The sequence below is a fragment of the Castor canadensis genome, chromosome 14 (assembly GCF_047511655.1).
Source record: "Castor canadensis chromosome 14, mCasCan1.hap1v2, whole genome shotgun sequence".
Classification (NCBI taxonomy): Eukaryota; Metazoa; Chordata; class Mammalia; order Rodentia; family Castoridae; genus Castor; species Castor canadensis.
In genome coordinates, this window is record NC_133399.1 from 10,563,171 (window position 1) to 10,578,365 (window position 15,195).

Sequence of the window (15,195 nt, forward strand, 5' to 3'; positions counted from 1 at the left end):
AAAAAGAAAAGTCCAGGACCTGATGGATTCTCTGCTGAATTCTATCAGACCTTTAAAGAAGAACTGATACCAACCCTCCTTAAACTCTTCCATGAAATAGAAAGCGAAGGAAAACTGCCTAACACATTTTCCAAAGGCAGTATTACACTTATTCCAAAACCAGGCAAAGACACCTCCAAAAAGGAGAACTATAGGCCAATCCCCTTAATGAACACTGATGCAAAAATCCTCAACAAAATAATGGCAAACCGATTTCAACAACACATCAAAAAGATCATTCACCACGACTAAGTAGGCTTCATCCCAGGAATGCAGGAGTGGTTCAACATATGAAAATCAATAAATGTAATAAACTACATTAGCAGAAGCAAAGACAAAAACCACTTGATCATCTCAATAGATGCAGAAAAAGTCTTTGATAAGATCCAACACCATTTCATGATAAAAGCTCTAAGAAAACTAGGAATAGAAGGAAAGTACCTCAACATTATAAAAGCTATATATGACAAACCTACAGCCAGCATTATACTTAACGGAGAAAAACTGAAACCATTCCCTATAAAATCAGGAGCTAGACAAGGATGCCCACTATCTCCACTCCTATTCAACATAGTACTGGAATTCCTCGGCAGAGAAATTAGGCAAGAAGAAGGAATAAAAGGAATACAAATAGGTAAAGAAACTGTCAAAATATCCCTATTTGCAGACAACATGATCCTATACCTTAAAGACCCAAAAACATCTACTCAAAAGCTCCTAGACACCATCAATAGCTATAGCAAGGTAGCAGGATATAAAATCAACATAGAAAAATCATTAGCATTTCTATACACTAATAATGAACAAACTGAGAAAGAATGTATGAAAACAATTCCATTTACAATAGCCTCAAAAAAAGTCAAATACCTAGGTGTAAACCTAACAAAGGATGTGAAAGACCTCTACAAGGAAAACTATAAACTTCTGAAGAAAGAGACTGATGAAGACTATAGAAAGTGCAGTAATCGCCAATGCTCATGGATTGGTAGAATCATCATAGTAAAAATGTCTACACTCTCAAAAGTAATCTACACCCTGGTGTGGTGGCTCAAGTGTTAAGAACGCTTGCCTACCAAGTTACAGACCCTGAGTTCAAAACCCAGTGCCACACACACACATACACAACAGAGATAAAATCACCATCATACAATCAGTAATATAAGAAATTCTCAAATCTTTAAGTCAACTAATACAATATAGGAAAAATATTCCACAAAGAAAACAAAGAGAAAAAGCCAGGTATTCTGCAACATTTTCCAGGGACTCCACATTCAGAAGGTTACACACCTGCTAAGATGAGGGTGAGACACCACCCGTGGTCATCAAAAGGATTCATACACTACCGGATTAGGGGCTTGCGTGATTCTGCACGCCCACATCAAGGCCAGATACACAAAGCCTTTCCTCCATTTGGGAGAATCCAAAAGTGTCTTCTCTCCACTTTCTCAATTGGCACAGATCACACTCTGATGACACTATCTCAGTATTTGGGAAAAAAGAGCTGGAATGCCCACTTTTACCCCAGAGCTTGTAATCCTGGTAAACAGGGCTGATTAAAGAAGTCCGGGACTTTCTGCTGTGGAGCAGCAGCCAAGTGAAATCAAATGTCTTTCCCGTTCATTTACGGGACAGGTTCCCCCAACACACACACACATTTTATTTGTTCTTTGCTGTACTAGGACTTGAACTCCGGGCTTCCTGAGAAAGCAAACCCTCCTCCGCCTCACCTTAGGGGGCTTGGGGACCCAGCACCTGAGGCTCCCCTACTGCAACACCGCATTCAAGTAGGGCCCTGTCTCCCGTCATCAGCTTTTCCTTTGTAAAATCAGGTCTAGAAACAGTGGAGGATCACAATTGTGACGTCACAGAGTGTCGCGGTGTCCCCTCCTCTATAACCACAGACACTCTACATAAGGATTCCAGGGAGTTTGGCCACAGGGGAAGGGCTTGGGACTAGGGGGTTCATGGCCTGCACTCACAAGCATGGACTGGGCAAAGGTTGCGGAGTTTAAATGATCCTTCCCAGACCCTGAACACTCAGGAAAACCAGGCGCCACTGAGGAGGGGACACGGGGACCACATCCACAGCGTCCCTGGAGCACCAGGCATGACCGCCCAAGAACACGTCACCTCGCAGTTGAGGACACCTGCGGCCGAGCTGCTCAGAAGGCTCAGGGCAGCCGCGATGGCCGCTCACATCACCAGGAGGACATATACGGTCATGAACCCCACCCTGCGGCGCAGAGGAGCAAAGTTCGAGCAGAGCCAGCAGGGAACGCACACCTGAGCCGCAGGAGGCCGGGTTCCCCGCTGTTTCCCGCCGATCCCCCCTAGTGCTCTGCGACTGCGTCCGAAAACTCACCATTTCCCGGCTTCTCAGTACTCCCGTCGTCTCTAGGCTTGTGCAGTCGGGGACACAGAACCATGAGACTAAGACACTGGGACTTCCATCACCTAAGGAACGATTTCAGGTTTAGCCACACCGGACACAGCGATGGCGCAACGTATTGAATGGGCCACATGGGGCCTCATAGCTCAGACGCAGGTGTAAAACACGGTGGACCCAAATGGAAGATCCTGCTGTGGGTTGCAAATACCCTGAGATTCGCTCTCCCCAGCACACAGTTCCCGAACCGAGGAACCCCAATCCTGATGGGTGAATGGTCTGGGACCCTCCCTCTGAGGCTCAAGTGAAGACAAAACCATGAACTATCTGGCTGAGAGGAACCAAAATCAGATTCTGACCACAGCCATTCCCAACCCAGTCGTCCACCACTGGGGACCTGGCCTAGCTGGGAGATGAATACATTTAGCAGAACTTGTCCTGGATCTCCAGACCAGGCACCTGCTTCTTACCATACTCAGTGCTTCTCCTTCTTCTCAAAATGGGATCACAATATCCTTATGACATTCCACACACAGTGTCCCAGTTGACATTCCAGAATTACAGAGAAGGTGAGTGCCTAGAGGAGGCCAGGCCCACTGAAACAGGAAGAGGACGTGATGTCACACATCAGGAATATGGAATGAGGCACATGACCAATGATTTCTCAACCTTCTCTGTCAATCTATCCATTTTCACCCAAAAAAATAAACTCACTAATTAGGGAATACACTCTTCAATGCATGCAAAAATAGAGTAATATTCTACAAGTAATAAAGAAGAAACAGAAAGCAAAACTTTGAACTACTCAGACAGCAGGCTGCTTAAACCAAGGTCACAACAAAACGCACAAGCACAGGTTAAACACATACCCAAGCTGCAGGGCCACACTGACTGCTGACAGCCCAAGAGTGAATCACTCTATAGTTATTAGGAAGGGACACATAAGGGTTTCACTGAGGAAGTCCATCATCCCCTGCTGGCTCTAATTCCAGTGTGAAAACTGTTTGCACATCTTAAGGGACTTTCTCACCTGGGTCACTTTTGAGGTGAGAATAAACTGTAATGCAGAAACTCTTTCTAGTGATTATCTGAATGCATCTTTGGTTGAGTGCCACAGATTTTCCTCATATGTACATGTTACATGTTGACACCAGCAACTCTATTCATACAGAAACAGATACACCATTCAGAAAATATCACGAAAAACAGACACCACCTGAAAATGGACCACAGCCCCGATCACAACCACACCTGGCCCTCCTATTTTCCTCCTCCTCCTCTGCAGCTTCTCAGTGAGCACCATGTAGCTGTTTTTTTTACAGCGGGAGCCCACATGCAGGGGAGAAAAGATGTCCAGGAAGCACCATGGCTCAAGAAAGACCTCAAATTCGAGTCACTCACCTCCACGCTCTTCTCCCTCTTGGTTACTGAGTAGTGTCACTCCAACATTGAGGAGGCAAATGAGACAAAGATGCTGAAACCAAATCTTTGAATTAGACACCATGAGAGTTCCTGCTTTCATTGTACATTGACTTATAATGTAGATAAGGAAGACTCCAAGATACTTTATATGGATTTTAAATTGCCACATAAGCAATCCTTCAGATTGGGAAGATTCCAGCACACTGTTCACCTCATGTGAACACACTGCCATGGAGCAGGGCTATTCCTGATTTATTGTTATTTTGGTTTTGTGGAGTACTGGGAATTGAGGGAGGGCCTGGTGCTTACTCAGCAAATCCTGTATCACTTGACGTACACCTCAGCCCTTTTTATTTTGAAGTAGAGTCTTGCTCTGTACCCCAGGCTTCTAGTGAACTCAAAATTCTCCTGCCTTGGTCGCCTAAGTGCTGTGATTGCAGAGCTGTGCACCAGCGACAACCAACTGAAATCCTAAATTCTTGTGGCGCCGATATCAGGAGTTGGAGGCCAGAATGGGCAAATACTTTGTGAGACCCCATCTCCAAAACAACCAGAGAAAAATGGACTGGAGATGTAGCACAAGTGATTGACCTCATACCTTCAAGCATGAAGCCCTGAGTCAAATTATATTCCACCAGATTCCAGCCCCAAAAAAGTATCCTAAGAGGTAATAGAAATTATTTAGGTTTTTTTTCTTTGGGGCAGTACTGGGGTTTGTTTTGTGCATGAGTGCCATCACCAGAATCCTGATCGCCAAGAGGTCTTGTTGCTAGTGGAGGCTGTAGAGGGCACGTGTGGACTTGGGTAGACACAGCAAAGGTCGGGAATGGTGAGGATTAATTCCCTGAATGGAGATTGTGGTAGGATTTGCAACTGACTTTGTAGGTGAAATCGTGTCACATATGTCCTACCCATCAGACTTCTGACAGCACACAAGATCTCTCTAGACGTACAACCAGTCCTCTCCCTCTCCAGACATGAAGTACATGCCCAAAATTTCCAGTGAATTCTGACACTACCTGGACTCCACAGGTATAATGGCTCACTCCCCCAAGAGAGCCCACAGATCAGATGCCAAAGAAGTGGGTGTACAAGATTCCCTCATTCCTGCTCAACATGGGTACTGTGTCAACTTCCCAGAATCTCCTTCCCTTCATATTTGTTAATATCCTAAAATGACTCACAGGAATGAGTAACAGTAAGTTTCCTAACTATTTCCAACTTATGATAAAATTTGCATTCCAGGAACAAATAAATGTAACTGCACAAGACAATGGATGGTGAAGGTGATATGGGGACCTTCCATGGCCTGTGTGGACACAACCTTCCTGTTTTCCCCAACCCCGATGTTCCCCTGAGCCCATTATGTTGGGTTTTCATCCAGGTTTTGGCTATATTAACGTGGTTAATGAGCTCAGTGGCCAGTAATGATTAACTCAGTCTCCAGCCTCTTTCTAACCAGAAGTTTCTTGGGCATGGTAGGACATTTGAATTCTCTCAAATATTTATTTATTTATTGAGTGATTGATTGCCATACTGGGGCTTGAACTCAGAGTCTTCACCTTAAGCCATCTCACCAACCCTATTTTTATGAAGGATTTTTCAAGATAGGGTTTTGTGAACTATTTGCACGGTCTGGCTTTGAACCAGAGATCCTCCTAATCTCTGCCTCCAGAGTAGCTAGGATTACAGGAATGAGCCAACAGCACTCAGCCAATCCTGACAATTATTTACAAAACTATGTAAGTTGTAAAATCTCCTTCCTTTAGCCCAACTTTGTTCTTTCTGGCCACCTGATCTTTCCCTATCTTGAAGCTAACTAGGGCTCCCCAGCCACCAGTGATCTCATTAATGAGAAATGGACAGTCTTTTCACTCCAGAGGTCTTAGAAGTTCTTGGATTGAATACACTAGACCAAGACCTCCCAAATTGCATTTGTTTGTGTGTGTGTGTATGTGTGTGTGTCCTCAGCAGGTGGTGTGACAGACTATAGATTGTAGCAGAAATGAATGTCCTGTCTCAGGTGTGAGCCACTTACACCTTGCTCAAGAATAATGTAAATGGCAGAGTGAGGAAGCCTCAGGAGTGGTCATCCTTAGACTGGTGTGGATAAGGCAAGGTGTTTCTCTGATGCTTAGGATTGACTATAGGGATAAGTGCATGGATGTTGTTGATGAGGGAGGAATGGAGAGAGTTTCAAACATGTAAAGAGAAAGGAAGCCTTGTGGTAATTCCCGCCTGATTTCTTCCTCTCAGGTAAAAGCCCTATACCTAAAACATGAATATTGGTCACACCTCATGCAATGCAAGTAAAATATCTGAGAGCTAGCACAGGTGCATGTGAAGAGTACCCCGACTCTGTTACTCGAAGCTGTTGTTCACCCTAGCCCATCCTGCAATGACCACCCAGACTTCCACACCTCCTTTAATATTCAATTTATAAAAAAAAAAAAAACTTTCAAAAAAAGGTACTCACTTCTATTCCACCTGGCTGGGGCCCATGGCTCTTTCTTTTACAGTGCCTTCTTCTTCCCTGCAATAAATTTTATTATCATTTTCAGTACATCTCATGTACTACCCGAATTTTTGTGCCTGAAATTGTCTGGACAAGGGTCTCCTTAGATCACCATCCAGTAACAAGTAGAACACTTAAAATCATCAGGTGATGCTTGCTTGGTGGGCTACTAAGATACTAACAGAGGCTGGTAAGAGTTGGAAACTTGAATGACAATGTTTTAACTCAGAGACTTTGAAGAGTTCCCCATACAGGTACACTGTGGATTTCCTCATCACCCATGCCTAACCACTACTTAACTAAAGGAAGCACAAAGGGTGCCAGTTTCCCCTCCCATCCTTCTCCAACGACCATGCAGTGTTGTTGGGGTAGAAGGGATCCGGGATTCCTGTCAGGTTGTAGCCTGGGGTCCCAATCAAAGATTTAGTCCCAGAAACAAAAGGTGAGGAGCAAAGCAGCAAGCTTTATTGAAAGCAGAAAGTAAAATAACACCATAAAAGGAAAAGGCAGGCTTCAGCCAAGCACCTCAAGAGTCCAGGTCTCTGGTTTCTATTCAGAAAAATGTGGTTTGGGTTTCGGTTGGGGGAGAAGAAAACCTTGGGTTCTTTGCATGTAGGGTAGGATGATTGGCAGTTCTTCTTAACAGCCAGATGTTATAAAACTTTTTGGACTACAAATATACCTACTAATAATTCATTGGTAAAACTGTAATGAGATCCAAGTAATATTTACTAAGTCTTAAGTAGGGTAAAACCCCTGAAAGGTTAAAGAAGGTGACAGGTGGACCACACTGAGCAGACCTTCAGAACACATTGTAACGGATTATTCCCCCTTCCCACCTGTGCAGGATGCAAGGAACCAAAGGAACTATAGTGTTAATGTTTGCCAGGCATTTTCAGGGCTCTCTGGGGGAGGTTCAGATCTTATCTCTCTCAGTTAGTCTTTACATCATGCTGTATGTTTTGGATCTGTTCATCACCAAGTCTACCTTTTCTGACCCCAAAAAACACAAAGTACTGCCTTTAAATGACAAATGCGCAATAATTTTTACATTGACAAGTTTTCTATGTTTGTGTTTATGTGTGTGTGTAACTGGAGTTTGAACTTAGGACTTGGTGCTTGCAAAGCAGATGCTGTACTTGAACCATACCTCCAGTCCATTTTGCTCTGCTTATTTTGGAGATGGGGTCTTGCAGACCATTTCACTGGGCTGGCATCAAACTGAGATCCTCCAGATGTCAGCCTGCCAAGTAGCAATGATTACAGGTGTGAGTCACTGGTGCCCTGCTACGTTAGCAAGGTTTGGATCCCGAATGCATTATTACTTGTTGCCTGAAAAGAGACTCTGCAAAATCCCTGTACTCAGGATTTCCCACCATAGTACATACACAAGTTTATGTTCTTGAGTTGAACCAGGCTGACACGAGGCATTCCCATGTAAATTACATTGAAGTTACTTCCCTTGCCTACATGTTATCATATTTGCTGGAAAGATCAGGCGATAAAAAGGCCTTTCCACATTCTGTATTTAGGAATTACCTCCAGAGTGAGTCTACCAATGTCTCTTAAAGGAACAAAGACAAATGAAGGACCTTCCACATTTCTTACATACATAGGGTTTCTCCCCAGTGTGGATTCTTCCATGTATTTCAATGTAACTAAGACATTTAAGTGCTTTCCCACAGCACTTACATACCTAAGGGGTCTCCCCAGTATGAATAATTTTATGTTTTCTAAGGTGAGTGTCACAAATGAAAACCTTTCCACAATGCATACACATATAGGGTTATTTTCACTGTAAGTTAGTTCATTCTTTCTTAGAGAACTGGAACAAGCAAAAGCTTTTCAACATTGCTTACACCTATAGGGTTTCTCTCCACTCTGCATCATTTTGTGATATCAAAGGGAACTGGAATCAATGAAAGCTTTCCCACAAGACTTACATACAAGGGGCTTCTCCCGTGTGGACCCTTTCATATATCACAAGGGAACTAGAATGAGCAAAGGTTTTTCCACAATGCTTACATGCACAGGCTTTCTCTCCATTGTGAAGACACTCATGCCTTTGGAAGGAACTAGGAACTAGAAGAAATGAAACCCTTCCCATAGTGCTTACATTTCCGTGGTTTCTCTCCAGTGAGCGCCAGGTCATGGTTCTGATGGTACTTGGGAGAATGGAAGGCTTCCCCATGTTTCTGGTCATTTTCAATGCCATGCTATTATTATCAGTGCCTCTCTTTCATGAGCACAATTAGTAGTTTGTGTCTTGTTTTTTGTTAAACTTGTCTTGCCTCATCAGATCTTTTGAGTAAAGAATCTTTTTGTTCTATTGACTTTCTGTCTGTGATGTTTTTGTCATCTTAACAAATCATTATTTCTCTCTACTTGTTGTAGCATTGTCTGCTGCTTCTTTCAGTTTCCCTAAAGTAGAATGTTTTAGGTTTTCCTTCTTTTCTAGCATACCGGTTTCTTTCCTCACATATGTCACTAGCACTGTGTTCTCTGAATCCTCTGAATTTTGAGAAAATCTGTGCTCATTTTTATGTAGTCTCAGTGATATTTTTCCTCTGGCAAGAGTAGGTTTTGCCGTCAGGGCCCAGTGCTTCTCAGGTCAGTTGGCTTCCACTTAGCTGTTCTACGAGTATATAATAAATTACAAGGGGTTATCTCTTTGACATATGCATTATGTACAATTTTCTGCTTTAATCTCCAGTTGTTTGGAGGTTTTCCAACTATTCATTAAATTTTAGTATTGTCTGGGAGAATACTTTATGTGACTTCTATTCCTTTAGATTTTTCAAGGTGTATATTATAGCTGAGAGCATGGGTGTGTGTGGGGGGGGATGTGCCCCATGATCTTGAAAGCAACATGTATTCTTCAGCTGTTGAGTATGTTATACTGTAACACCAAATGACTCCATTTGATGTATGATGATGTTCTTTTCCACTATATCATTGCTGACGTTCTGTCTTCATCTATCAATGCCTGACATTTGGGCATTGAGATCTCCAAATAGTGTTGCTCAACTTTAATGTTCAATTCTGTGTGTTTTTGAGTCATGTAATTTGTTCCCTGTTTACATGAATACATGTTAGAGATTGTTGTGTCTTCTTGGAGAACTGCCTGCTTTATCATTATTGCATCTCTGTATTCCTTCTATTTTTCATGAGCTACTACTTCCTGATTGGGCTGGAATTATACCTTCTCCAAGTTTGAGTTGTTAGAAGTCTATCTCTCTGCATAACTTCATATGTCAAATATTTTTGCCATTATTTTTATATAAAAATATTTACATACCAATCAACTTGTAATAAAGGCATAAATTAAATATGATTTTTTAAAAAATGTATACATTACAGAGTGATGCAATTAGGTTCTTCACCAAATACACTACTTCTGATACCTATAATTTCATTGTGATTAGAATAGCTATATTGTAGCAGAACCTCAGTGGCTCACATATACACTCCTAGCTACTCAGGAAGCTTGGAGATCGGCAGTCTTGTGGTTCAACCACATTCCAGACAAATGGTTCATGAGATATTATCTCATAACAAACTCCATCACTAAAAGGGGCTGCTGAAGGGGCTCAAGGTGCAGGCCCTGAGTTCAAACCCCAGTACCTCAAAAAAAAATGAATACCTACATACAAATCCTATGGTTATGTTCTGACATATCAGTAGTACATTGTTACTATTTGTAGACACTATACTGTGCAATAGATCTGTTGAAGTTATAATTCTTATGCAAACGAATAGGCATATGTATGTAATCGATGTGGGAAAATCTTCTTTCCTTTGAGTAATATTCAATAACAGGAACCATTTCACAGTGGAGGGAAGCTTTTGTGTGTAAGCCATGTGGAAAACCCTCCAGTTCCTCCAGTTACAGGAAAATCCACAAAAAAATTCATATGGGATAGAAACCCTACATGTGTCAGCAATGTGACAAAGCCTTCTTCACTTTAAGCAATGCTTGAAGACATGCACAAACACACATTGAAAAGAAACCCTACATGAGCCTTGTGCAAATCTCTACTTTCATTAAGTGCCTTGCAAAGACTTGAACATTTACTGAGCAGAAACCCTATGTTTTGGGTTGAGTATGAAATGTCTCCCATAGACTCATGTGTTGAATGCTTGGTTCCCATTTGATGGTGTTAACATGTGAATTTGTAGAAACTGTATTTATAAAACTGTGATCCAAAATGAAAAATTCTTCTATTTGGGCTAGGCTGAAGGGTTACATGTTCAAGGTTTGAAAGTCAGAGGCCCACCCAGGATACTGGCGTAAATCTTGTACAAAAACAAAATATTAATTAGATAAATAAATCTCCCATTTAAATTGTGTATGTCACACATTTGTCAAAGCATCTGAGAAAAGTAACCAATACACCTCTGGTGTACATAAAGTATGGAGGCATGCAGTCAAACCATTCATTTCCTTTTTATTTTTTCCGGTAAAACTAGGCTGCTTGAAGGCAGGGCTTCATGTTTGCAAACCACATGCTCTAAACCTTGACCCACACCTCCAGCCCATTTGGCTCTGGATATTTTCAAGATAGGGATGATAAGAATTGTTTGCTTAGGTTAGCTTCAAAGTGTGATCCTCCTAATATCAGCCTCCCAAATAGCTAGGCTTACAGACATGAGCCATACACACCATTCCCTATATCATGTATAAAGAACTCACATGGGTGACTAATCCTGATAAAGAATGTGGAAACTTCATTATCATGTGGGCTTCTAGCAAACATGAGTATGAACAGTGAGAAAGCTCATATCTTTATATCAACTAGGTAATGCACCTGGCAACAGAAAACACAAATGGTTTCAAATAAGTAAACATGAAGGAACATGTTCAAACAAATCTTCCAAAGATCACAAGTCATATCATGGTCTACAAAGAAAATTGTAAATGAACCAGAAAACAGTTCTGGAACTAATAATGCAATGTAGTAAGATGGAGCTTATCTTACAGAACTCCTTAATTTTGTCATATCTTTTATAAACAATGGAACTTGAAATGACATATTTGTGGCAAAAAGATATGGGAAGAAGTTGGTAGAGTGGCTCAAGTGGTAAAGCACCTGGTAGTATGAGCAAGGCCCTGAGTTCAACACCCAGGACCATCAATAAGAAACAAAGCAACAAAAGGATCCGAGACGGGAGGAGGAGTGAGGAAAGTAGGAACACATAAAGAGACAAATAATTTTCACTGTATATCAAAGACCTCTATACCACACCTAGAGGCCTTGAGGGTGTGGTTATGTCACACTTGTATTGGTCTGTGGCACAGAGAAGAGTCTGTGTCTACACTCTGATTTGACCCATTAACATTTGAGTATTAGTAGCCTGACATTTGAAAAAAATATTCATGGTCTTATTATATACTATAAAAACTGGACTTGAAATAAAAACAGAAAACCCTTATATAACGTAGAGAAGGAAGGAGAGAGAAAAGGAGAGACATGAAGAAACAGTGTTCTCCATCCGTGAAAACCCAGGTAGGAAAAATGCTCAATTGCAGAGGTAATCATTAAAACACAGGATATAGTCATACAGAAATGCCCTGTGGCTCTACCTGGGCAAAAGGAAATGAACTGCATCTCTACCAGAGCTGTACGAACACACAATAAGTACATCTAAACATGTCAGGCAGAATAACTCAGGATGTAAGCGCACATACCTATCTGCTAATTCCAGATTGGAAGAGAATTATAGCTTCTCCAGGTTTGAGATAGTGTTAGAATTTCTCTCCATAACTTCATATGTCACCTATTTTTGCCATTACTTTCATTTTACAAATATTTATATGCTAATCAAAAGGTAATGAATCATAACTTAGAACATGATGCTTTGAAAAATGAATACATTACACAGGGGTGAAATTAGGCTACTAATGGGATACACTGCCTTCCATACCTATAATTATTTCATTGTAATTAGAATACCTACATTGAAGCTGAGCATCAGTGGTTCACACTTTCATACTAGCTTCTCAGGAGGCAGAGATCAGGAGGATAATATTCAAAGTCAGCTCAGGCACATATTCTATATTGCTCATTAATAGCTTATAAGGAGTATTAGGATATGGGGACATTTTTTCTCTGTGTCACAGCACTGGGTTTGAACTCAGGCCCTCAGGCTTACTAGGCAGGCATTCTTACCACTTGAATCACTCCAACAGCCTTTTTGTAGGGTGTTTTTGAGACAAGGTCTCTATTTACCTGGGCTGGCTTCAAAAAGCAATTCTCCTGATCTCTGCCTCCTGAGTAACCAGGATTTACAGATGTGAGGGACTAGTACCAATCTTGCAAGTGATATTTTGAATACTTTGACTAGTATCTCTTCAAATACTCATGTCTTTAAGTGTAAAACGATTTCTCATGAAAACAACAGAATTGGTTCTTCTTTACTAATTAACTGTTATTACTGTTGTTTAATTGGTGTACAAATAATTTGCATCTTGATATAATTGACAGATTAATAAGTAGCACATTATAGCTGTTTATTTGAGGTACTGGGGTTTGAGCTGAGGGCTTCATGCTTGCTAAGCAGGTGTCTACCATTTGAACCATGTTTCCAACCCTTCTGTTTTTCATTGAAACACCTGGTGGCTGAAATTTACTGTGAGAACCTGGTAGAGATTTTGGAAGTGAAACTCCAAATGTATGAGATCCTCTAAACCTGAAGTTCTTCTAGAATCTACCTCTCAAATTACTGGACACTTAAGACTTCAGCAGTTCATCAGCTGCAGTTCAACTGTTCCTTTCCTTGTTCTGCTTATGAGTTTCTGTTCCAGGAAGTTATGATTTCCTGGGTTGATTTCTTTATCTTGCCAGTCTGGGGACAGTTGCTTGCCTGTTGAACTTACTTTTTCAGGGCTTTTGTTTAAGTACCCCATGTATTTTTGAATTGTCATTTTATATAAATCAGCATTTCATAAAATTTCCTTGTCTCAAGTCCTGAATGGTTGGAACTATTTCCAAGTGGTTGCAGGGATCATTTACACCTATCAAAATTCAGATGAAGACACCACTGTGCTGCATCCACAGCAGGGAAGACCATAGAGTGTTCCCAAATCCTCTTCCCCTCACTTACCCCCATTCAAAATCAGTACTGGTTATTTGCATGGTGTTGTATCTTGAGTAAATTATGTTTTGGCCATTTCTCGTAATTCCATTCATATAGCTTACTCTGTAAGCTAATACCTTTTGTGTGTGTGTGGAGTTTAAGCTCAGGGCTTCTAGACTGCAAAACAGTCTAGAGCCACACCTCCAGTTCATTTTGCTCTGGTTATATTCGAGACGTGGTCTGGCCAGCAATTTGCTTGGACTGGCTTCAAACCTCTACTCTCTGGATCTCAGCCTCTCAAGTTGCTAGCAGTACAGGGGTGAGCCACTGGTGCCTGGCTAACTAATACTTTTACACTGCATGTATTGCAGGTATTTTCATTCTACCTTGTTGTTGCCTTTACCTCCAGTAATTTTTAAACATTTTATTTCTCCATCCACGTGTTATCCTTAATTTTGTCCTAAGGAAGAAATTTTTATTACGTCCAAAATTGATTTGAGACTGCTTTCTGAAACTGTTTTAATTTTATCTTTCCCACCACAACTTATACTTTGTCTAAGGGTCAGGAGATAGATGAGAATACAATGCATGTGCCCATGTAAGAATTACTTCATCCCTGCCTTGTCTGTTCTTGAAATTTGTAGGTCTGGTGGCTCATGCATGTAATCTCTAGCAGTAGCTGTGGCTGCCTACGAAGCCTGAGGAAGTGAATTCAAACCCAGTGCCAGAAAAAGTTCCCCACTTCCCAAAATATTCTACAAGCTAATAATGAACAACACAGAACATGCGCCTGAGAAGCAGAACCTGCTCATTCTAGAGTCTGATGCATCACTCAAAATGGCTTTAAGAATGGAAATTTTCGTTGGGCTTCTGAGTCTTTCCTGGCTCACTGGGACACCTCAGAGGCTGCATGGCTAACTTCCCAAAGGCTCCATCTCTCTTTGCACTGAAAAAGAGTTGAGGAGCATGGTGGTGTGAAAGAGGACAAAAACAAGGGCAGGATAAACTTTAACTTCTGAGCAAGACTAGGCAGTCATGCTAGAAAATTATACCTGTGAGAACCTGTTTTTGGTGGGACTAGGATATAAACTGAGGGCCTCAGGCTTGTTAGGCAGGCATTTCACCATCTACCACTTGAAGAACACTGCCAGCCTTTTTCTGTAATGGAATTTTTGAGATTATGTCACTTTAATTATTATTCTGTGCTACACTGGAAATGCTGTCCTCCTGATCTCTGCCTCCTGTGTAGCTAGGATTACTGCAGTGAGTCACCAGTGCCTCACATCTCTGAGCATTTTGTGGTTGTCTTTTCCTGTTACAACCAGATTTGTTTTAAATGACAACTTTGCTTTTTTTTTCTTAACATAAAAAGGTTTTCATCTTGGATGTGTTCTTAAATGAAGCTAGTGAGGCTTTCTCACCACAACATACTATCTTATGTACTTCAACAGGGATGATAAGAAGTTTTCCCAAATTGTACATGGCAGCTACTTCCCTTTCCTAACCATTGTTGTATCTGCTTGAAAATTCATGTGATAATGGGGCCTTCCTACATTCTGTATTTAGGAAATCTATCCTATATGAGTCCACCCATGCCTCCTAAGGGAACCAGAATAACTGGAGAAGTTTCCATTGTTTGCATTTACATTTTCTCACCAGTGTATATTCACTCATGTCTTCAAAGGTTATTGTGCCAAATAATAGTTTGCCACATTGCTTGCATACAAAGAGCCTCTCTCCACTGTGACTTTGTTTC

General features: G+C 41.3%; 1 protein-coding gene and 1 pseudogene across 25 annotated transcripts in view; one reads left to right on the plus strand and one right to left on the minus strand.

The window, feature by feature from the left end:
• The window catches only part of LOC109678387 (uncharacterized), a 128,238-nt gene that overhangs the window by 89,447 nt on the left and 23,596 nt on the right, over window positions 1–15,195 (minus strand). For 5 of the 25 annotated variants that reach the window (XR_012441274.1, XM_074053762.1, XM_074053761.1 and 2 more), the window contains 6 exons: window positions 7,513–7,605; window positions 6,324–6,380; window positions 3,827–3,899; window positions 3,456–3,584; window positions 2,896–3,021; window positions 2,402–2,493 (listed from right to left, as the gene is read on the minus strand). The exons of 4 other annotated variants lie outside the window; for them this stretch is intronic. Coding sequence is in view for 1 of the 21 variants with exons in the window: in XM_074053780.1 (XP_073909881.1) it covers window positions 2,402–2,404 (3 nt within the window). In the remaining 20 variants the exon portion in view is untranslated. 16 more of the 25 variants (XM_074053765.1, XM_074053769.1, XM_074053774.1 and 13 more) reach the window with 14 other exon arrangements.
• LOC141417143 (small nucleolar RNA SNORA17) lies at window positions 11,602–11,725 on the plus strand (annotated as a pseudogene).